The following is a 24,640-nucleotide window of genomic DNA, read 5'->3' on the forward strand; positions in this document are numbered from 1 at the left end:
ACTCACGGAAAGTGGATGAAATCCTCAAATGGCCATCACCTAGTTCGGTCAAAGGTGTCCAAAGCATGCTTGGTTTTGCCAATTTTTATCGCAGGTTTGTCCCGGAATTTTCACGGGTGGTGCAACCCATCACTGCACTCTTGCGGAAGAATAAACGTTTTGAATGGACCGAGGAAGCTGAACAGGCCTTTCAGGAATTAAAAGCTAAATTTACGTCCGCACCTATTTTGAAACACCCGCGTCCTGATCTCCCATATATAGTCAAAACCGACGCATCCAGCCTAGCCATGGGAGCTGTCCTGTCTAAGAGAGACCCCGAAACCAACCAACTGCACCCCGTAGCATTTTGGTCCAGAAAGTTCTCGCCGCCGGAGATAAATTATGCAATCACCGATAAGGAATTATTAGCCATTAAGTCCGCCTTTAAGGCTTGCCGGCATTATCTTCTTGGCGCCAGGCATACCATCACCGTGATCACTGATCACCGAAATTTACAATATTTAAAAACTGCCAAGGCTCAGTCTTCACGACAGCTCCGATGGGCTTTATTCTTTGCTGAGTTCGATTTTGTAATCACTTACCGTCCCAGCTGTAAGAATGGCAAAGCGGACGCGCTATCTCGAATTGGAATGGGAGAAATGGACACAAACTCAGAACCTGTGCCGATAATTCCCAAACAAAGAATCTTGGGGATAACCACTTTACAAACCCTTGAAGACATTCAAACACGGGTAAAACTATTCCTGGACTCTTCAGCCTTGCAGGATTGGATCAAAAGGGGGTCTGCCTTTTCAATCAACGATGGCTTACCTTACTTCCAAGGACGTTTATTTTTGCCAGAAAAGGAATTGCAAGAACTGGTTATTTCCCGTCATCACGATACTCTGATGGAAGGACATCCTGGCATTGCCAAAACAGAGGAACAAATTAAACGACAATTCTGGTGGCCGACCTGGCGAAAGGATATTAAATCTTTCGTGATGTCCTGTGGAGTTTGCGCCCAAAACAAAGGTCAAAAAACAAAACCCGCCGGTCTTCTTCAACCCTTAGATATCCCACCAGCACCTTGGCATACCTTGTCACTAGATTTTATCACGGACCTGCCCTCTTGTAATGGATACAATACTATTCTGGTTGTGGTGGATTTATTTTCCAAGATGGCCCATTTTATTCCGTTGAAAGGATTACCTTCAGCTTTTGTTCTTGCCAAGGAATTCCTCGAAAATATCATCCGTCTGCATGGATTTCCGTCCATACTAATCTCCGATCGGGGAAGCTAGTTTATTTCTCATTTTTGGAAAAAGTGTTGTCAACTGGCACAAATCGACGTAAGACTCTCAACCAGCCACCACCCACAGACCGATGGTCAGACGGAGAGAACGAACCAGACCCTTGAACAATATCTACGATGTATGTTGCACCAATCGGAGGGTAATTGGAAGGATATTTTATGGGTGGCTGAATATGCATACAATAACTCGATACACTCTGGAACTGGTCAGAGCCCCTTTTATACCCTATATGGACATCACCCTTGTACTTCAGACTTGGACTCACCTTTGAGCCTCGAAATGCCCGCAGTGGACCATTTGCATTCTACGATTACTCAAGCCTTCAAGGATGCTACTGCACACTTACAACATGCGAAAGGGAAATACAAAAAGAATGCGGATCTGCATCGAAAGGAGGCGCCTCCATACCAAATAGGGGATCAAGTATGGTTGGCTACCAAACACTTATCGCTCAAGGGACCTCAGACTTTTAATCCAAGGTATTTAGGCCCTTACTCGATCAAAGCTATAATTAACCCAGTGGCAGTCAAGCTAGACCTACCAGCTAACATGCGGAATCACCCCGTTTTTCATGTGTCGCTTTTGAAACCAGTGCAACCAGGAACCAGATTAATAAAGCCACCAGAACCAACCCAGATAGATGGGGAGCCTGAATTCGAGGTGAAGAACATTTTGGACTCTAAGATCTCAAAATCAAAACTTTTCTATCTAATTGATTGGAAGGGGTACGGGCCTCAGGAAAGATCTTGGGAACCCAGCGACCACGTACATGCACCTCGGCTAGTAAAAAGGTTCCATCGGAATTTCCCGAACAAACCGAAACCTCCTGGGGAAACGACCTTGGGAGGGGCCTTGGGGGGGAGTGCTGTCATGATGCCTACCCCCGGAGCACCAGGCCAGGCCCAGCACCCCCGGGAGCAGGCATCACGCCCCCGGGTAAAAGCCCAGCGGCCCTTTATAGAGGCTCTTTGGATTCTGTCCTGGCGCTGTTGGCGCCAGGCTCATGTTGGACATTAGTCCTGGCGCCATAGGCACCAGGCTCATAAGGGGAAGTGTTTGTGCACTTACCTGAAGCAGACCATGCTGCACACTCACCTGATGCAGACCATGCTGCATGAAGAACCAAGCCAAATGAGGCTTAGGAGGGACTATTTTTCTGAAGGAACTTTTTTGTTACTTGGGTGGGGCTGTGGAAGAATACTCACCTTGAACTTCTTCCAAGGCTATTTAAGCCACGCCCAGACAGCCACACGTGCTTCGCGTTGTTCTGCATCCCAGTAGCTGAATGCTCACCGAGTCTGCTCCTGCACCTGGACTTCAGCCACGCCCTACTCGAACCTGGAACACCTGTAAGGAATAAGAGAAGAGAAAGGTGAAAACCAAGAACTTATTCAACCTTCTTACCTGCATCCAGAATCTTCACGCTAGCATTCCTGAAGGAAGACTTCCATTTAAAAGCACCGCGTTGCTCGCTGCAGCGCCATGCTTCACTCACCTGTTCCCGAGACGCCGCCCGGCTCCATCGCGGCTCTCAGCACCGGTCGCCACATCTCTGCACCTAGGGAAGAGAAGAAGAGACAAAAGGTGAGCAAGGGAACACAAGAGGAAAACTGACTTTTCAGCCATATTACTTACCAGCTTTTCTTGGTGAACTATTCCACATCTCGGGTCGGCGCCGCATCTTTGGCAGGTACTGCACCCCGTCCCCTATGGGGAAAGGACAAAATACATTACTGGGGAATTATAAAGACATTTAGAGGGGTCGCCCCATCACTAACTCACCTGATTTTACCACCGGCAGTTTAACCCCTCAACGCATCGCCTTTTTTCTGCACCTGAAATAAAGGACAGATCACAGGTTAGGAAAAACAACATAAAAGGAGACTCACACTTGAACTTTTGCATCTTCATACTTACGGCGTTTCGCTCAGAAAAGTCAAGTGGATTTGCCAGCGCCATTCTGAAAACCAGTGAAGTAACTGGATAAACGCGCGCCCCTGCACCAGAAGCAGGATGGAGAGTTCATCCTTCCAAACCATAAGGTGAGCCTAAACCGGGGGTTTTGGAGGAAGTCAGAGAAGAAGGAAGGGCGAAAGGGGGGAGCAAGCACACTATTCAGCAGACAGTTAATCCCCTTTCTCATCTGCAGAAGGATATTCCTACGGGCCAGACAAGCAAGATTTGGGGGTCCTGTTCAATCGGTGGTCCGAATTCTGCGCATCACGCTTGAAGAGGCCACAGCAACCTAGACCAGACCAGCGCCTCCGTGGGAGCCAGGTGAGCGTTACAGTTTCTACCACAAACGGTAACTCAGGTTGTGGGTTCTTAAAATGGGAGCAGTGGTAAAGTGGTTCTTTAAGGTCTGGAAAGCCTCTTCTGCTTCCTTAGTCCAGGAGAATTTCTTCTGCTTTCATAATAACGAAGTTATTGGATGGACTAGTTGGGAAAATCCTGCAACAAAGCGCCTATAAAAATTGGCGAATCCCAGAAAACTTTGTACTCCTTTCACTGACGTAGGGGAAGGCCAATTTAAAACTGCCTCAACTTTTCTGTTGTCCATTTGAATTCCCAATGGTGACAGGATGAATCACAAAAATTCCACTGAGGTCACATGAAATGAGCATTTTTTCACCTTGACAAATAACTCGTGTTGCCGTAGCTTTGTAAGTACTGCCCTCACATGAGCTATGTGCTCCTGGACCGAGCTTGAATACATTAGAATGTCATTGATGAACACTACGACACAAACATCTATCAATTCACGTAGAACATCATTCATAAAGTTCTGAAAAGCTGCTGGAGCATTGCATAAACTGAAAGGCATAACTTGATACTCGTATAAACCATATTTTGTGCGGAAGGCAGTTTTCCATTCATCACCTTCTTTGATTCTCACTAAATGGTAAGCTCCTCGAAGATCCAGTTTCCTAAAAACATTTACATCTTTAACTTGGTCCATTAACACTGGAATGAGTGGAAGGGGGTATCTGTTCTTGACTATGATCTGGTTTAAAGCACGATAGTCTATGCAAGTGCAAAGGTCCCTTCCTTCTTGGGCACGAAGAACAGAGGAGAGGCCATAGGAGACTTGGATGGGCGAATAAAACCATTGGCTAGGTAGTTATCCAAATATGTCTTCAAATTAGTATTCGTTTGTCCGGTTAGGTTAAGGCATAGATTTTACTATGTGGGGTTTGAGAACCTGGGATTAAATCAACTTGACAGTCATATGGCCGATGTGGAGGTAACACGTTGGCCTGTTCCTCTTCAAAAACTTCTTGAAAATCTTGATACTCAGGTGGTAGAATTCCTATTAATCATAAAGTGGAATTTTCTCTTGAAATCGCTTGAACTTCTTTTCCTGAGTTTCCGCCTTGAACATAGCATTGGTGTTTGCATTCCTCTGTGAATACTAAGGTTCTGGCACACCAATTAATCTGTGGATTATGTTTCTCGAACCATGGAATACCTAAGATTATTTTAAACTGTGGAGCACTTATTAGGTCAAACAAGATCTTTTCTCGATGTCCATCCTGGCAAAGAAAGGTACAGACTTCAGTATACTTCGTCTCTGGTCCGGATATTAGCTGAGTACCATCAACTGTGGTGACATTCTCTACCACAGACTTTGGATGCGTGCCAATACCCATCTTGCCTGCTAGTTCGTAATCCATGTAGCTTCCAATCGCACCACTGTCCACATATACTTCAAGAGCATATACCTTGGAACGTTGAAGCTCGCTACTTATGATAACGGGAACAACGAAATGAGAGATCTGAATTTCCTTCTTCTGGCTCGACAAGTCAACCTCTATACTTCTCGGGCGTTGGAGTTTTCTGTCAGTTCATTCTTTGTTATATTCCTGTCAGCCTTGTCTACGGCTCCCACTGGTTTCCATGGAGGTTTCACTGGGCAATTACAAAGATGATGACCAGTTGAACCACAATGGAGGCACAAATTCTGTTGTCTTCTTTTTTCTCTTCCTTCCTTTGAAATGGGACCCCAAACACCTACCAGCTGCATTGGCTCTGAATGACATTCAGTCACTTGACGAATTCCGCTGTCTTTTGAACGGACATAGAGTGATCTATTCTCTGATCTGGCATGATCAGTTTGTCGATCTTGCAACCGATGATCCAATTGTATAGTAAGGTCTATGAATTCAGCACAACCTGTAGGAGGGCTCACTACCTGAGCTAATATGTCTTTGAGTTCTCCTCATAATCCTCAATAAAAGAGTGTTGTTCTCTTCTCCTCGGGCCAATTAGTCCTTGCTACTAATCGATTAAAAGTAGCTATGTAAGACAATAATTTTTGACTACCTTGGTGTAAAGAGAGCAGCTCATTATCCAAGGCCTATCCCTGTATATGCCGGGCAGAGCAGTTTTCTAGTTCCTGCTGAAAACCAGGGACGTTTCTTAATAACGGGTCATCTCGATTGACTAAGGGAATGGACCAATCAGCAGCATGTCCACCCTAATGGAATGTTTGCCGGTAAAACCACCTGCAAAGGAGGACTGGGAGCGGAAACCTGAACGTGTGGAAATCAACCAGGAAGTGGTGCTTGTCCTGCTTGAGACTGTAATAATTGGCGACCCAATTCATCAGTGTGTTCCCTGTTAACCACCAACTCTCTCCTAAGAGAATTGGTTTCTGACCTTGCTGCTTGGACTTCTGCCCTTAACTCCCCCAAAATCTGGGACAAATTGTCTATTTCTGTATTTTCCATTATGCTCAGGTGGAATATTTTAAGTTATGGCTTTGTGTTCTGTCATGCTTACCTGGACTCCTCGGGAGCGTAATATCCCTTCAGCCTGTAGACCTGATACCTTGAAGCCTTTTGGAATCTTTTTCTGTTAGGACAGACAGATAACAACAATAGATATGCTATAAAACTGTTACATGAGATAACTACTAGGTGAGGTGTGTTTAAACACCTAGAAATTTACTTCCCTCTGACTCTAGTGCTAAATTTCTTTCTCACCTGTGCTTTGTAATTGTGGACCTCTCCATCCTGCTTTTTAACAGGGGCACGTTGAAAGGGTGAAAACAATTGCAAAAACTTGGCATGCTGAAAAACTCAAATAATTCTTTGAAGGAGAGTGTCTTTTCTTTAAAAGAATTAGTCTTTAGGTAGATAAGCAGATGAAGATAGTGTAGTCCTTAAGAGTTCTAAATGATTCGTACGTTGGAGAGTACTTTTGTCTTTTCCCCTTTTTGCAGGTTCTAGGGATTTGGAGCTCTGACTACAAATGATGCGCAATTATAAAGATGAGTTTTCTTTATGAAGAAGAAACTGTGGATGCGGAATGGCTGCAGAGTTACTCAGGATGAGGAAACGTGAAACGTAAGTTCGCCAATTCAGAGTAACTGCAACCTTCAAAACTGAAGCGCAGTAACAACTGTGAGGTGACAACTTGATGAAACTTCAGGTACGTAAGCGCATTAGAAAACGTCTTATCTTTGAATCTGTAAAGTTTGAATTTTATAATTAAATACCTTTTGTGTTTTCTGGAGTTTTTTGGAAAGCTGAGGAAAACCATCAGAAGATGCTGCGTATGTGAGTGAAAACTTCTGACTGAAGAGGTGCTGCGAACAAACAATTATTCTTCAATGAAAAATGACAGCGTCGGAGGAAAACTTCTGTTAGGTAAGTCTTATCTGTGGTCTGTGATGCTCTGTGATTTAGCGGAAGAACTAATATTTCTCTTATCTTTGGTTTCTATAGATTCTATGAGAAGGAACGGCGGAAGCGTTACACCGCTGTCAGCGGAGCAGATGCAAAGCATACATGTAGGCAGGGCTTAAGTAGCTCCCTATGGCAAATGATTAGTACCGTGCTGCTGCTTGTAAATGGATTCTCTGGGCGGCCATCTTATGAGCATCGAATTATTATTGTAACCCATGGAAGTCTATGGGACTGGATGCTGTGAATGGTGTAAATGCCATATGTGCCAAGCTAACATCCACCTTTGACCTACTGATTGATGTAATGTGTTCTGCCTAGCCTGAATGTCTGAGTCAAGACTATGTGTTCTGACTGGGATCATGACAGATATAGCTTTAGAGGAACTAGCCAGGGCAACACGAAACCTCGAACTGCAATATGAGGATTTGGAGAATAGGTTCTGTCGTTCAAATATCAGTGTGATAAATCTACTGGAAACGGTCCTTGACTCACAGCTTAAGGATGCAATAACTCAGATCTTTACGGACCTGCTCCCCGGCGAAGAGAATCCACAAGTATTAATTGATCGACTACATAGGACAGGTCCGAAGCAGAGTGATCCGGGAGCTCGCCCACACAATGTCTTGGCAGCGTGTACCTCATATGAACAAAAGGAAATGATTTTGAGAACGGCTCGAGAACAAACTACAATTACATATAATGGGATGGAAATTCAGCTCTTTCACGACTTATCCCAAATCACACTCCAGAAGAGGCGCGAAATGCAACCAGTATTTAGAGCACTATGGGAGCAGCGGATTAAGTATAGATGGACATTCCCATTTGGTATCCTTTTTTCTATTGAGGGCATGCAACGCAGGGTCACGTCTTGCGCAGCAGGAATGGCTTTGCTGCAAATTGACGACGAAGAAGGGGAAGGTGTAACAACTTTGGACATGGGTCACACATCCCAGCAGCCGAAATCATGGGAATGGTCAGGTCCTGGGGGATTAGTGGGTAGATGGCTGGGGCCAGGTTCCTCAGAGTTTATTAGGAACTGTGGCTCACACCAGGAGACTATGGGAAGGGTTTGTTTGTGACACGTTTGGCTTAGGGGGGGTGTAACGGGAGGGGGCAGCTGGTGGAGGGTGGAGAGGTGGGCATGCATGGAAATGTTGGATCAGATATGAAAATATGTTTGAATATGTGGTACATAAGCTGAAATTAAACTATGGCAGTCAAATGGGTCAATTTAAATGCTTTACACTGAACATTAGGAGATTGAACACTCTGACGAAGCGTAGGAAGCTTGAAGCTCTCTTGGGGCATCACCAACTGGATTTTGTGGCGCTCCAAGAGAAGCATATCTGTTTGTCGGAAAAGCATAAACTGCGTCTTTGCCGGTTCCCATTGGTGATACAGGCAAGCAAAAGCAAAAGTAGCGGGCGTACTGTTGGCATTGAAACCTGTCCCTCAACTCAAAGTATTGAAAACGCATGTGCATAAAGAGGGACGGTATGTTTTTCCTATTTTGGAAATAGGTCACAAAGAAGTTATGGTGGCATCGATATGCGCCCCGGAAATGGGCCAAGAGTGCTTGTTGCAATCGGTAATTACCAAGGTTGAACTGTTCTGTGAGGGAGCTATTATATTGTTGGGAGATTTCAACATAGCTTGGGACCCGTTGCAGAACGGAGTTCTGTCCCCTCTTTGGCGCATTCTGCACCCTCAAATATGTTAAAACAAAAGTTTGCTCATTTAGACTTGGTGGATGCGTGGCCGGCCCCCAGGGGGGAAAACAAAAGGATATACGTTTTATTCGCATGTCCATAGATCGTTCTCCCGCATAGATTGCGTGTGGGATTCTAGCACGCTTATAGGTGGGGTCAGATCAATGATTTGTCATCAAATTGTGCTTTCTGAACATGCTCCATTGACAATACAGATATATATGGATGGGATTATCCCAAGAGTATGGACACAACGATATCCATCAGAAATAGTTCAGGACCCAGTGGTTAAGGGGAATATCGAGGCACAGGTAGTGGACTATTTTGAAGTCAATGCGACTCCTGATGTTTCGGCTAATGTGGTTTGGGATGCTTTAAGGCCTTTATCCGTGACTCTCTCATCGCAGAGGTGGCAATTAAACGGCGACAGTGAAAAGCCCTGGTCAAAACATTGGAGGTTGAATTGCAAGATATAATGGGGGAAATGGAGACACGTGAAGTTCCGGCAATTTTAAAAGCTTATAGAATTGCAAGAGCCAAGTTAAACTTGTATTTAACTAAAAAGGCAGAGAAACTCTGTTGTATTTAAGCCAGTACTATTATGTCAAAGCCAATAAGGTGGATAGACTGTTGGCACGACAATTACGTCAAAGATCGCTTCACAGACTATCCTATCGATAAAATTGCCTGATGGGGGTAGTGTTACCGAACCATGTCGTTTTACTCGCATCTTTTTCAGACTGAGGAACCGGAGGACAGGTTACAGAGATTGTATTTGCAGACTGTAAAACTCTCTTAGATCTCGCAGCTAGAGCGTGAGGCTTTGGAAAAAGAAATTACTATTGAAGAAGTGATGATGGTTTTCAAATCGCTTCCCCTTAATAAATCCCCTGGATCAGAGGGGTTCTCTGTTCCTTTTTTTAAAAGATGTTCAGCAATGTTTTGGTTCCAAGGCTAACGTATCTCTATGACTAATTTCTGACCTCAGGAAGTATATCTCCCTCAATGGAAAAAGTGAAGATTATACTTTTTCCAAAGCCATGTAAAGATCCTGGGAGACGTGGGTCCTATCGACTATAGCTTTAGTTAACCTCAACGCCAAAATGTATTCAATGGTTTTGGCAAATCGGAGGGAGAATCTGCTTCCATCTATCATCGGCCCGGACCAGTCAGGGTTTTTAAATAAATCGACAGACACACAACAATATACTCTGTGTATGTCATGTGTTACAAAGGGTGGCACTGAGGCAGATCCCTGCGCTGCTTCTTTCATTAGACGCCAAAAAGGCTTTCGACCGTGTAGAGTGGTCGTTTCTTTTTCAGGTTATGGTTAAAATGGGATTCGGTTCTCAGTTTATAGCAAGAATTAAAGTTAATTATAATCTCCCGGTGGCCCATTTGTTAATGAATTGACAACTCTCCTCCCCTATATGTCTGCAGCGTGTCACCAAACAGGGTTGCCCCATGTCACCATTGTTGTACGCTATAGGTCTTGAGCCTTTTTTGGCAAAAATCCGACAAACGTACAGTATTCCCGGTATTTGTTTTGGAGGGATCGAACACAAAATGATGGCGAACGCCGATGATATGTTATTGACAGTTTCGGAACCGGCCACGCTTTTGTTGGGAATAGAAAAAGAATTGGAGCGGTATGGTTTGGTAGCGGGTCTCAAAATCAATTTGGATAAATCGGAAATTCTAAATGTGTCTCTGTCCCCTTCTTTGGTATCCGCCTTACACACGCAAACTAAATTTGGATGGGCACAGGGGTGCATTAGAACTACCAATCCAGGTAACAAGGGTTTAATATCAAATTTGTATACAATTTTGAACGGTCATCTCCTAACATTCCTTTGCATTATAAAGCTAGATGGCAGCTTAGACTGGGGGTATTAGTCACGGCCAAAGAGTGGGAAGGATTATGGAAGGACATTCCTAAGTATACCCTCTCTATACAACTGGAAGAATTTTGGTTTAAACTGTTAACGCAGTTGCACTATACGCCTGCACGTTTGCATAAGATTAAATCCTCTCTGTTGGAACAATGCTGGAGACAGTGTGGAGCGACTAGGGACTGGGGTCATGTTTGGTGGCACTGTCCGGTATTGACGGGCGATTGGGCAGAGATTGACACACATATGCAACAATTGTTTGGTGTGTCAAACCCTACTTCCATGAAATCAAAGCTGTTGTTGGTATTTAATTCTGCTATGTGTAGTAATTCAAAGCAAAAACGTAGAACATTTGTGCTGCTGCAGCTGGCCGCCTTGTTGGGGTTTGCTCAGTGATGATGATCGAATGGTTTTATAGGATTTGAAACTTTGTAGCATATGAATGGACTACTAATGCAATTCAGGGCGAACATTCTAAATGTTCAGTTGACTGGGCGGAGGTACTTGAATTCTTAAAATCAGACTTTAATGTACCACATTGCCCTCAACGTTTACGTATTCTTGATATCTGTTAATTATATATATATCTGTAATGTAACCATACAAGGTCAGGGGGGGATATCCAGCTGTGGAGGGGTGGGAGGTTGGGTTTTTGTTGTACATTGTGTTTCTTCTTTTTTGAATATGAAAATAACCAAATAAAAAAAAATATTTAAAACAATATGTAATCTCAAAACTTCTAAAACTTTATCAAGATTGCACCAATTTGTTAAAAGCATAATATTGTAAATACTGTTTTATATATATTTATACATCGGAGGCATTCATTAAAACTTAATTCTACATTTTTTTACAATACATAAACATATGTTTATGCACGTTCCTTAATTAGATGCTTTATTGTTTACAAGATGCCTGTTTTCTTGGCTATCTGTTTGTAGGTCTGTTTACGTGCGGTTCTTTCTTTCTCTGTTATTCTGTGTCTAACTACTAAACGTTTTTATCAGTCTCATTGATCTATTTTTATAGGTGTGTGTGTGGTGGTGTGGGGGTGTGTGTGTGTGCGAGCATACGCCCACCCATCTACCCATCTGTGTGTATGTCTGTCAATTTATGCATTCATGTGTATGCCTTCCCTTCTCTGTTGTGTGCTTTGCTGGCAGTGAGATCAATCAGATGGTCTATCTCAAACATATACTCTGAAATTTGACCCCTAACGTCTACATCTCTGAGTGACCCCTGCACCCCAATCTGCAGACTTCTGGGTGAGCCCTGCACGCCAGCCTCTAAATCATAGGGTAACCTCTGCACCCCTACTTTAAAATCTATGAGTGACCCCTGCAAACCTTTCTCCAAAGCTCTGGTTGGTCCCTGCACCTCAGTCCCTAAATCTCCTCCCCATGCTCCTCCAGTGTTATCTTGCAATGACCTCTGGTGTCTCCTGCCATCTCTGGGGTTCACTCTCCAGTTCCTTCTCCTGGGTCTCGCTTTACAGTGTCTCACTTTCCAACAGCTCAAAACTGAACAGCTGGGTTTTTATACGGTGGTGTCTACTTCCCATGGGTGGGACTCTGGTCAAGAGCCTGCACATGTTAGATTCTGGTCTGAACTATACATGATTGGCTAATGTGACTAGCCTCACTTGGACCCAGCTGAGGCTCAAAGGGAGTGAAGTGAAGCTATATCAGGTCGGTATACAGTTCTTTTGCCGCGTTTTTTTTTGGGGTGGGGGGGTTAAAAATTAAATAAATATTTGTGGGTGAAAGGGAATAATTTTAAAAAAGGGGGGGTTTGGGTGGGTAACCCCCCCAAAAAAACAAAAAAAATAAAAAACGAGTTTTTTTCAATAAAAAAACGGCGATGAAAAGTCCCGCGACGAAAATTCCTGCGGCAAAATAACATAGAACCATCAGGTCTGGCTGCTATTATGGATTTTACGTTCCCTTCTGGAACTCTCCCTGTACTGTCTGCCTGATCTCAAGTCACTGGTTTCCAGTCAAGTAAACCTGTGGTAAGCATGAAAAATCCTCTCTCTCTTTGAGAAGCATCCCGTAGTTGGGAAATTGAAACTTGCATTTTTCTAGTCCTAGAATTGACTTTGTTTTGCACAGTCGTGAACTTCCAACTGTATCAAATCCTTCCCTACCTTCACCAAGTGCCTGGAAATGATTTCACTTAAAGGGAAATTGATCTATTTCTAAACTGGTGGATCTGGATATTGCCTTAACTCTCCTAAAGGTTCTCTAATAGACATTTAGTTAATGGGGAGGGTTTATTGCGTGTCTGTGTGTTTTTACTTTTGAGCGGGTACTCAGTGAGGGTTGTTTTGGGATCCCCCTTTTACTTCCACCAGGCCCAGCATCCCCGTGCTTGGGGTGGTACTCAGCCCTTTCAACCACCCTCATCAGAGTCTCCATGCAGGGAATTTCGTCACAGTATCCATAATTTTCAAAAGTTGAGTTTGTCAATCGTTTTAAACAGTTTAATGCTGCAGTCCTCTTGTGAGTCTATCAGAAGAATAATTCAAACTGGTATTGATTACCCAAATGATGCATCACTTTTTAAAATATCGCTATGTAGCAGTGAATCAGTTTATAAATATTAGGTGTATATGCTGTTTGTTTTAAACAAATTAATATACTCTTTTATTTTAATTTTGCAGGTAGCTGAAGTATAGCCAGAAACAAAACCGTGTTTGCGTGAACCAGTGGCATGCTCCACAAAAAGAGCTTGTGCACAAGAAAGTGGATGGTCTAGAACTCTGAAAAACTCTTCAAAAAGCAAGCCTTGGACTGAAAAGTAAACAGCAGCTTCAAGTGGAACAAAGTACTTGTTGTGAAAATTATTTATGTAATTCCGCACATTTCACCACACTTAGCACCTAAAGTGTGCTACTTAGAAACATACACCAGGTCTGAAAATAAGCAGATAAATGAATGTGTTCTTAAATAGAAACCAAAAACATGGGTTCCCTGAAGAAACAAGGCAACTACTTATCACATTAAAAAGAACCATGGATCATTAGTAAACAAGTACAAATTGGATAAAGACATTCCCAGTGCAAGTAATCAAAATCTCAGCCTGTGTTTCAGTCTGACAATGGATGAGGAAATGTATGAAGAGAAGCCAAATTTGTGGTCAGATTGTGAGACCAAAGTAATCGTCATAGACTATCTGACACAATATGAGGGAACAATTAAAGAAGAAACACCTTATCAATTCACTGATTTTCAGAAAAGTTTAAATCAAAAAATCGTTCTTAGTCAACCGCAACAAGAGAAAACGAATAGCGTACGGAGACCTCACCAGTGCTCTGCATGTGGGAAAAGCTTTAGGGAGAAATCCCACTTGACTGACCATGAAAGAATACATACAGGTGAAAAGCCCTACCAGTGCACACACTGCGGAAAATTCTTCAGACAGCGAATCATTTTGACTCAGCATGAGAGAATACACACGGGGCAAAAACCCTATCAGTGTGCTAAATGTGGAACAAGCTTTAGTCGGAAATATCGACTGATTGAGCATGAGTCTGTGCACACAGGAGAAAAACCTTATCAGTGCTCTCTATGTCGGAAAGGCTTTAATCAGAAAAGCCGCCTGACTCGCCATGAAAAAACACACAAAGGCGAACAATCATACCCCTGCACTCAGTGTGAGAAAAGCTTTAGTCAGGAATTCCCTTTGTTGAAACATGAGAGAAGACACAGAGGACAAAAACCTTATGCATGCTCCGAATGTCTGAAAACCTTCAATCGGGCAGTTGGTCTGACTCGGCATGAGAGAACACACACAGGAGAAAGACCTTATGCGTGTACTGATTGTTCAAAGCGCTTCAGTCAGAAAAGCAATCTGATCAAACACAAGAAAATCCACACAGGAGTAAAACCTTTCCAGTGCACTGAATGTGATAAAAGCTTCACTGAGAAAATGAACATGACTCGACATCAAAGAACCCATACAGGAGAAAAACCGTATCAGTGCACCGAATGCCACAGAAGCTTCAGTCATAAAAACACTCTAACGGAACACGAGAGTACACATACAGGAGAAAAACCTTATCAGTGCAATAAATGTAAGAAAGGTTTCTGTAATAAAACCAGGTTAATGTATCATGAAAGGAAACACACAGGTGAAAAACCGTACCAGTGCACTGAGTGCCGCAAACGTTTCAGTCATAGGAACAGTGTGACTCAACATGAGAGAAAGCACCACAGTAAGTGAGGAACAAATGCCCCACTGCGTGCAACATCTATACCAATATAGTACAGGCAATTCTTTTAACCCTGTTGCTGGATTGTGGTGTGTTTGCCCTTATGTGTGCAGAAATGTAAACAAAGTAGAAACACTAATTTAATTAGTTAACATTATAAATGATTTCAATATGAAAAGTGGAAAAACATGCACCCAACAAAAATGTTCATTGCTTTCAACGTTGGAATTTTCAGTAAGGCAATACATCTTTTTTATCATGAGTAGATACATGGTGCACAGAGGAGAGCAGAAACCCATAGACATAAGAGTGGTCATAGCAGCTTAGTGGGTTGCATATACAGTGGTTCAAAGCATGCATTAAAACGAAACATCGAATAAATGCATGTTTTACATATTTGGAGACTAAGATGTTGTTTTTGGCTGTCGACCACTGAACTGAAGACTATTTCACAAATAAACAAATAAACATTTCCTGTATCGCCTACAGAAAGCTACGTGAACCTTATGAAATTGAGATCATGAACTTCGAAGGATTACACAAAACAAGGAAGCAGCAACAACATGAGACAATCAGAAGTAGCACAAAAAGGGATGCCAGAAAAATAGACATATAGTAAGAGAGAAAATATTAAATATGGGTAGGATTATAGACACATCTGTACCCATGCAATTACTTTGTACTGCATAAAGCAAGTCATATGGTGATGAAATATCTGTATATGCAGTCAGAGGTGCACAAAATGTGCGACTAATAGTGTCATTGCTTCCAGTTCCTGTAGGTGAATACAGTTAATCACGAAGGGTCTACAGGACAACTTACATAGGCTGTCCAAAGAGGTAAAAACCATGCTATTATCTTTAAAAGAATTGCACATCATTACCATATGCACAGACTCGTTTATGAGTTGAATTTTTAACATGCAGTGCATGCAAAATAAAATCCAACTTGGAGTCCATAACCTTACAAGAACATTGCCTACTCTGAATTTGAGAACAGTGTCAGTCAGAAAGCCTGTCTGACTAAACATAAAAATCACACTGTTGGACAAAATGTGGCAAAACACTTAAACAAAAACTTGTCCTCAAATGATTGCAAAGCTTACTCATAAATCCTTTGAGGCTCAACACACCCTTTGGGATGAAAATATTGTGTTCACATGCAAGCAAAAACGTGCCTAAGTTCCGATTTTGGGAAAATCTTCAGTCATTGAATCAGTCCGATTTAACATGGGAAAATGCCTATGTGTTCAACAACCATATCAGTACACCGAGTGCAGGTGTTGATTCAGTTATGAAATCTACTCTGACTCAGCAAGAGTGCACGTACATTGAACAAGAACATAATCAATGATCCTCCTGTGGGAATATTTCATTATACAATTATTCTAACTCACTCAGGTGCGCCTTTTGGAACACTTTTGGTAAACAACACTATCTGACTCAATCCGAGACAATAAGCACTTTCTATTCCAGACATCCAAAAACAGGCTTTTCTTGTAGACCTTAACTGGTAGAGTACCTTTGCTTTGAATGTGAGAACATCTTCAGTCCAAGAATCATTCTGACTCAACATGGGAACACACACACGCAAGATGGCCACCATACGTCTGCTCTCAATAAAAGAAGCGCCTCAGTTGTGAAGTCTAGTCTAACTTGCAAGAGAGCATGTACATAGAATATAAATATTGTTAACAAACTATCTCTGACACTATTCCAGTATGCAATTAAACTTAATCATGTTTAGACAAAAACAAAGGAGAAACCCTATTAATGCACAAATGGATGTAAAACATTGCGATAGGACACACCAGGGACACAAAAGAATCCTTATGTGCACTCTGAATGTGAAAAGAAAATTGATAGTCTGGAGAGTAATGTTATCGTTCATGAGGGAAGACTGGATTGAGCGATACAAGATCATGAAATATAGGCATACAATCACCAAGAACCCACAGTACTGCCAATGCACTTCAGTGTTCTGTGATTAAAATGAGGCCATGCAAGCAGAGAAAACAAGCTGTACTTTTCACAATGCAGATACTAATTAGAACACATACATTTAAGATGAGAGAATCTTAATTCAGAATGTGATGCTAACACACTGGGTCACCAGATATTTGTACTATATGCACACATGGATGAATAACAGTGTGAGAGAACACGTCGGACACACAACAAAATCCTTATGTGCATTCTGAATGTGAGAAGAAAATTGATAGTATGGAGTAATGTTATCATCCATCTACCATTTAGTCATGAATCGATACCACCAGAATTAAAGGAGGCAGCAGTAAGGCTGGAAATTAAATAGTAATCTTTGGATGGGTCTGATCAAGTGAATTGCAGGCCGATAGATATGCTATTACTTGCCCATAATGCACCCGTAGAAAACAACTGCAGGCCATTGGTGAGAAGCACAAGGTCCTGAATTCCTTGCAGATAGGTTTTCATCGAGGCCAGACTACATAGGGAGAAACAGCTCTACCTATGGTTGGCACCTTATAAAAACCCAATAAATTAAAATAGACAGTGGTGGTCTCTGTGATGGAATAACATCATTAGGCTCCTAAGTTGCGATTGTCTCTTTGCTGATGCTCCTGGAACTCTCTGTGACCTTTTACACATTGTTTTTACACCTTCAAGCATGCCATACTGGACATATGACAAACCCGGCTGGGAAGTCCCCTTTCGCCCCTGAACCGCGAGAATCTGCCTTATGGTACATAGATTAGTAGGTGGGAACAGAGTAGTATGCCAAAAGTATTGGCAAGTGCCCACAACCAGTTCTGAGCCAATAACCCGGATTCACCCCGAAGTGAGGAAGAAATACCATCAATATAAGATACTCCCTTTTGGCTTAAATGCTGTTCTCCATGTTTTACTACCATCCTAGTACCAGTAGTAGCCTTTCTAATGCTCATAATGTCTATTGTTACATGCATTGGACAGCTAGTTACCTCTCTATCCAATCATAGCCGTGTCCTCTCAACACTTTTTGTTCTGGGCTCCTTTGTGCCTGGTCCAAAACTGTAAAGCAAATGTAATGAATTGATTGTATCAGCTCCACTCAAGCTCCAGGGTAATCCTGCTGCTAGAGATGCAACAACTTAGGAGGTAGCATAGCACTTGTCCAACCAATAGATGCCAGGTTAGCAGTTCGCGGCTCCTGGCATCTTGTATTGAACCGACCACTCTGACGAGTGTAAATTGAAACAGTCAGTTGATTGATATGTCCTTGCAACACACCACAGCACACACACAGCTTCCAGCATTTGTATCTTAGATGGTAACTGATGCCATCTGATGATTGAAAAACATTTCTTGAGGTTTTCTCGCCAATGTCCCCGAAGCTAAAGGTCTTTCAGAACTCCAGGAGCCGTACTGAATATGTGATGGTTCCAGTTGCATGCACTTACCCTCTCTGACAGCAAAGAATGCATGCCTCTTTCTCATGACGCCCTTATCCAGAGAAATAGGTCATAACATCAGGGCTACTGATAAGCAGCATACATGCTCCCTAAAGCCAGCCCAATGCTCTCATCTAGGTAAAATGGGGAGTAACCTGTATGCAAATAACTGACCTTTAGTATAAGTATAAATATAATTGGTTATTTATAACGCGCTTAATACCTAGAGGTTTCTAAGCGTGGACCCAGGGATCTGTGGGTTCAATGCTCCGTGTCATCTTGCTTCCAAGGCGAGCAGGTTTCCCCTGAGCTATCCTCCCGAGACAACTTTCATGCCACTTGCCTTGCTCAGGTGATACGCTTCTTCAGACCAGTAACATAAGCATCACCTTCCACAAAGAGAACCTCTGTTACAGTGCTACCTCATGTGTATACAGTCTATATGATTAAAATACTAATTTTCATTTAAGTCATTTGCTAGGTACAAATGATACTTTCAATCACGTGTAAAATCCCTATTGTTACTTGTGCTTAAATATAAGCCCAACTTAAATATAAGCCCAACTTCCCAAAACAGGGACTAAAATACTGATTTCTCAAATTCTTATCTGGAGCCCTGTAACACAACTTTTCTTTGTGTGCACCTAACACCTAAACCCACAATCGGGGGCTTTCCCTGTAGGGTAAGGACTTCTCGCTGCTACTTGCACGTTTTCTACAGTCATAATTTAAAAGCAAGTGGCTGTAGTTCTTTCCTTGTACTACAAAAATTCTAACCAAGTTAAGTATGAAAGGTGTAACTATTGACACCTTCATAATCTACTTAGCAGCCCTGGGCATTGACAGGAGCATGCCTGGAGAGGTTTTCTCAACATCAAATGAAGTTGTCAAGCACCATCTTGCTGGTCTCCTTCAGGTGCTTGGGAAGAGACATTTGCCCCATTTGGACCTAACTTTGATGTTGGCTTGTCTAATGCAGCAGTCATTTTTACACGTTGTACACTGTGAAATTACAGTACACTCAAGGGAAACTCATTTGTTTTTTATCTATACAAGGCATTAGCAACGTACTTAGCATGCTCAAAGCTCCTTTCACCTTGAAAGTGCCCACAGTCTCTGTTGCGACAAGGTGTTGGCTGAGTTTCATTTGAACAATGAGATCAGTCGCCCCACATTTATTCTCAAATAAGGAGGTAGTTTATAACTTTGACGTCAAGCACACCTTAAAATGCTACTTTGATAACATGCATTTTACTCTCGTCGTCCAATGAGATTTGTTTTTTGCCTACCGAGGTTTAGACCCGGGGAATCCAGCCTGGCAAACGTCCATAGCAACACAAACAATTTATCCTGTGCATAGTCCAACTCACTCAGGGTCAGTTGTTTTTCAAAGAAACGAGCTGGGGGTAGATCTCTGTGTTCGGCTGGGGCCTCCCTCTGGAACAGCCTCCCTGCCATTCTAAAACTTGAGGAGAACCATCTCCGGTTGCAGAAGCACCTCAAGACCTTCCTCCTTTCTTCTGCCTTCGCTCCCCCTCGCCCCTTCTGATCTGTTCTCTCTTGGCACCGTGCACCTGGCCACACTCTGTCCTCCGGGCCAAGGTACCTGCTCACCCTCCCGCACTGCCTCCGGCCCACCCCTTGCACTGGGGTCTGTAACTGTACACATACAGCGCCCCCTTTTTCTTCCTGCACTTATCAGACCTACCATGTCTGCTGCCTTAAACCTAGCACTTGCAAATTGTTGGTTGCACTACCACTGTTTGTTGCCTTTATTATTTATTTATTGTTATTTATCTGTTTTTCCTCTGCTTCGCACTTTCCACTTCTCCCCCCTTCCATGCACTTTTCCACTCCCCCTCCCTCATGCACTTGCGCGTTCTCAATGTCACTGGGCCTAGTAAGATCGCTGTTTTGTTCTCCCCTGTTCCCATCCCTTGCCTTGTCGCGCTCTGAAAAATGTGTGTTCGAGTGCAATAGAAATAAAATAGCAATAGTCAAACCTCGTTCATAAGAAAACGTACATAGCCTGATGGATTGCTGTACATATCCCACACTAATATGTGCTACATGGAACCTCTCCAGAAACATCCATGCTCATCTCCTAAAGTTTGGCCTTCTTCAAACTTGTTCTAATCGTGGGAATCTGCGGATCACTGGCATGAAATACTCCGGATGCTTGGTGAAGGCACTATAACCTAGAGAAATTGGGAAACAACAATGCTTGATTTGCCAAGAAAATTCTTCATAATGTATTTGCCTATGGTCTAGCTGTCCAATGCTGCGGTCTATCATGTTCTCACAGTGTGCTGATGCGTTTCCCCACCACACAAGGAATAGGAAAGAGCCAAGATGTCACAAAAAGTGAACTTTACCCAGTTACTCATAGACCAGGATGTGTTCCTTTTCACAACACTCTCCCACCAACCATTCTTGCCATTGTACTATTTGCCTCTTATTTGCAAAGTTTAATGGATATTGTGAAGGGGCCCACCCTCTGCAGGGAAAATGGTTTATCCATGTAACTGCATGCATACACACAGACGTGCACGCACGCACACGCACACACACACACACACACACACACGGGTTTTTCTTACCTTGTGGGGACTATGTGTGGGAACCTGCCTTGTGGGGACTACCCTTTCCCAATGTTTTGAGAATATGCTAATAACAGAAATATGTTAAGAAAAAATTTGTAACATAGGATGCAGCTTCAAATTCGCAAAAATGCTTATTTTTAATAGATTGTACAGTACCATCTTTGTAAGGGCTTGAATGTGTGTTACCATCATTGTGGGGACTTGCTTCATTACTCTTATTTGGAATTGAGTGCAACCATATGCAAATGGCTAATTGTTTGATTCACAATACTCCTTTGTACATTACACAATTCTATTTCTATATGATATGATATGGCATTTATAACGCACCTATACACAAGTGTTTCAAGGCATGACACGGCAAGGGAGGGAGAACAGAGTGAAGACAGATATAACGATCCTTCTAGGCCAGGTATCAATCAGATCGCACAAGTGCAGGGGAAGCGGGAAGGGGAAAAGTGCGTGGGTAAGGGTTGGGGAGAGTGCAGTACATGGGATAAATAGAATTTAAAAAAAACAATAAGTAAAAGTATGGCCAGCTGGAGGCAAGTGCAAGGGTAAGTGCAGACATCAGGTGTCAAGTGCTCGTAGGGGACTGTAGGGATACAGAAAACAGTTCCCAAGTGCAGGGGTTGCCATGGAGACAGTGCAGGTGTGCAACTGGTGGGGGAGGGGACCTGGGCCCGAGATCAGAGGGTGGCCAGTTAACCAGTGCAGTTTCAGTTTCAGCCAGGGGTTCAGCAGGGGAGAGGAGGAGAGAAAGCAGAAGCAAAGAGGAAGTTTTTGAGGTGCTTCCGGGACCGGAGATGGTGCTCCTAAAGTTTCATGGAGGCAGAGAGGCTGTTCCAGAGGGAGGCACCAGCCGAAGAGAGAGATCTACCACCCACTCGTTGCTTGGAGAATCGACTGACCCTGAGGGAGTTGGAGGCGAATGAGCGAAGAGCTCGAGAAGGAAGATATTTAGGAAGAGAAAGTTGATGGTATTCAGGCCCCAGGACAAAGAAGGCCTTGTGGACAATGCAGAAGGTTTTGAACTTAACCCTCGCAATCACTGGGACCCAGTGCAGAGATTTCAGTCCTGGAGAGATACGATCCCTGGGCTTGACGCCAAGGATAAGTCTTGAACTCCTGTTCTGGATGAGTTGCAGAGGGCGGAGAGTAGGAGTAGGCAGATTTAGAAAGAGGCTGTTGCAATAGTCCAGCCTAGAGAGAACCAGAGCTCTGGAGACAGCGAGCTTCTGGGGGAAGGAGAGGAAAGGAAGAATACCTCTGAGGACGGGCAGCTGGTAGTGTGACTTCTTAGAGACATCAGAGATGTGAGGAGAGAAGGAGAGTGTGGATTCCAAGATGACCCCAAGGTTTTTACCCTCGCAGGTGGGAGCAGGAAGAGGGCCGGCTAGAGAGTGTCAGAAAAGGAGGAAGCGGGTGTGCCGATGAGGAGAATCTCAGTCTTACTGGCAGTAAGGCAGAGATCGTTGATGGCACACCACTCCTGGATAGCAGACAGACAGTCAGAGATGAGAGAAGGAAAAGAAGTGGTTGAAGGTAGCCTGAAAATGAGCTGAGTGTCATCCGCATAGCAATGAAAGTTGGGGTAGAGAGCAGCAATGCGGTGGGCAAGGAGTGCCAGGTATTGGGTGAACAGCCAGGGGAGAGGTTAGACCCCTGGGGAACACCACAGATAGAGATAGAGGAGAGGAAGGATCCAAGTTGGACCTGGGAGGATCGATCAGAGAGGAAAGAAGTCAGCCACGCCAGGGCCTGACCGGTGATACCCAGGTTATCCCCGAGACAGTTTAGCAGGATGGCATGGTTGACCGTGTCAAAGGCAGAAGAGAGATGAAGTAAGATGAGGACACGGGGTGTTGGAATCAAGGTTGGAGAGCAGGTCTCCAAGGATGTTCAGGAGAGCAGTTTCCATGCTTCTGGCAGCTCTGAAGCCAGACCGATGGTCAACCAACAGATTCAGTGTGAAGATTAAGCTGGGAGATGCCAGTTTTTCCAGGAGTTTTCCCAGGAAAGGAGTGATGGAGATTGGGCGATAGTTAGCCGGACAGGACGGGTCAGCAGAGGGTTTCTTAAGAAGAGGGTGCACAAGGGAGTGCTTCAGGAGGTATGGGAAGACTCCAGTGGCGAAGGAGTGGTTGCAGAAGTCGATCAGAGCAGGAGCCAGGGAGTCAATGTGTTCCTTGATGGTTTTGGAGGAACAGGGATGAACCTGTTTTGACGAGGTGCCAACTGCCCACATCCTAAGGATGGATGGTAAAGGTTTTGCTATTCCCATACTACATTTACATGAAGGCACATAACTGTAGCATCACACCCGATTATAAACACTACAGAAGTGTCAGAAAAGGTATCAAGGGCACAGAAAAATGGCGTAAGTGACTGAGAATCACATACTGTGGGGAAGCAACAGTCACCATCTTGCCCTCTGACCATGTCCTCTACCTCTACCTCTAGGATTGTTCTGATGATAAAGATGTTACTGTCCCCTTTGAAGCTCTGTGTGATGTTAGTGAAGTTACTCTCCTGATAAGGATGGTGCAACGTTTTTGGCAAAGGGAAAGTACCCACAAGGATTGTGTATGATAATAAGGTTATTGAAACCCCCACAGAGATGGCATGATTTTAATTATGCTGAAGTCCTCACAGAGATGGTGTGTGATTATAATGATGTGAAAGACCCACCGGGGTGCTGTATGATAATATGGATGTGGATATCCCCACAGAAATGGTGTGTGATAATAATGTTGAAGACCCCACAGCGATGGTATATATTAACACTGATGTTAACGTCCTCACAGAGATGGTGTGTGATTATCATGATGTTGAAGTTCCCTCAAAGATGGTGTATGATAATACTAATGTTGAAGTCCCCACATGGATGCTATGTGATGATCATGATTTTAAAGTCTCAATATACATGGTGTATAAAGTTGGTGATGCTGACGGTCCAATAGAGATTGCCTCAAGATATTGATTTTCAGAGGTGTGCAATGATTGTTAGTCTTCACAGAAATGGTGTGTGATGTGGTGTGATCATGGTAATGTTAAAGTCCTTCTAGCAGTGTTCAAGTCCAAAAAGATGGTCTAGAATTTTAATACTGGTATGGTCCCAATAAAGCTAGTGTGTGATAATAATGATGTTGAAGTCCCCACAGAGATGTGTGTGTGTGATTATCATGATGTTACAGTTCCCATAGACATGGTGTGTGATGTTGGTGATGTTGAAGTCCCAGTAGAGATTATGTGTCATGATATAGATGTTCAAATCCTCACAGAAATGGTGTGAGATCATTAGTTTAAAGTCCTCACAAAGAGGGTGTGTGATTATCAGGATGCACTAGTCCTTAGAGAGATGTGGTGTGATAATGGTGATGTTATAGTCCCCCTAGCAGATAGTGTGTGATAATAATGATGTTGAAGTCCCCCTAAAGATGAGGTATGATAATACTGATGTCGAAGTACCCTCTGTGATGGTGTGTGTTTGTCATGATGCTAAAGTCCCTACAGACATAGGGCCTCATTATCAGTTTGTTGACACCCTGCCGGTAAATCGAGCGGGATACCACCAAATGGTAATACGATTACCAGCACCTGGTCTGCCGCAATCACCAGCAGATTACAGGTGCCAGAAAGTTCCATTACATGGAGTCCATAGCAGAAATTGTTGGTAATACCGGCACCGCTAAGACCAGCATTTTGTGGCGTTGGGGTGCCGGAATGACCAGAAGCTCAGAGCTGCATGAAATTGTGTGTCATTATATTGATGTTAAGGTCCTCAGAGAAATGGTGTGTGATGATTATGTTAAAGTTCCAGTGGAGATGG

At 43.3% G+C, this 24,640-nt stretch overlaps 1 protein-coding gene across 4 annotated transcripts in view; it reads left to right on the forward strand.

The window, feature by feature from the left end:
- The window catches only part of LOC138526457 (zinc finger protein 135-like), a 102,119-nt gene extending 78,349 nt beyond the window's left edge, over positions 1–23,770 (forward strand). For all 4 annotated transcript variants that reach the window (XM_069637233.1, XM_069637229.1, XM_069637232.1 and 1 more), the window contains one exon: positions 13,246–23,770. In XM_069637233.1, the coding sequence (XP_069493334.1) occupies positions 13,683–14,807 (1,125 nt within the window). In that variant the 5' untranslated portion in view covers positions 13,246–13,682 and the 3' untranslated portion in view covers positions 14,808–23,770. The remainder of the gene's footprint in view (positions 1–13,245) is intronic.
- Positions 23,771–24,640: the final 870 nt, after the last annotated feature.

The sequence above is a fragment of the Ambystoma mexicanum genome, chromosome 7p (assembly GCF_040938575.1).
Source record: "Ambystoma mexicanum isolate Mex_15411 chromosome 7p, UKY_AmexF1_1, whole genome shotgun sequence".
Classification (NCBI taxonomy): domain Eukaryota; kingdom Metazoa; phylum Chordata; class Amphibia; order Caudata; family Ambystomatidae; genus Ambystoma; species Ambystoma mexicanum.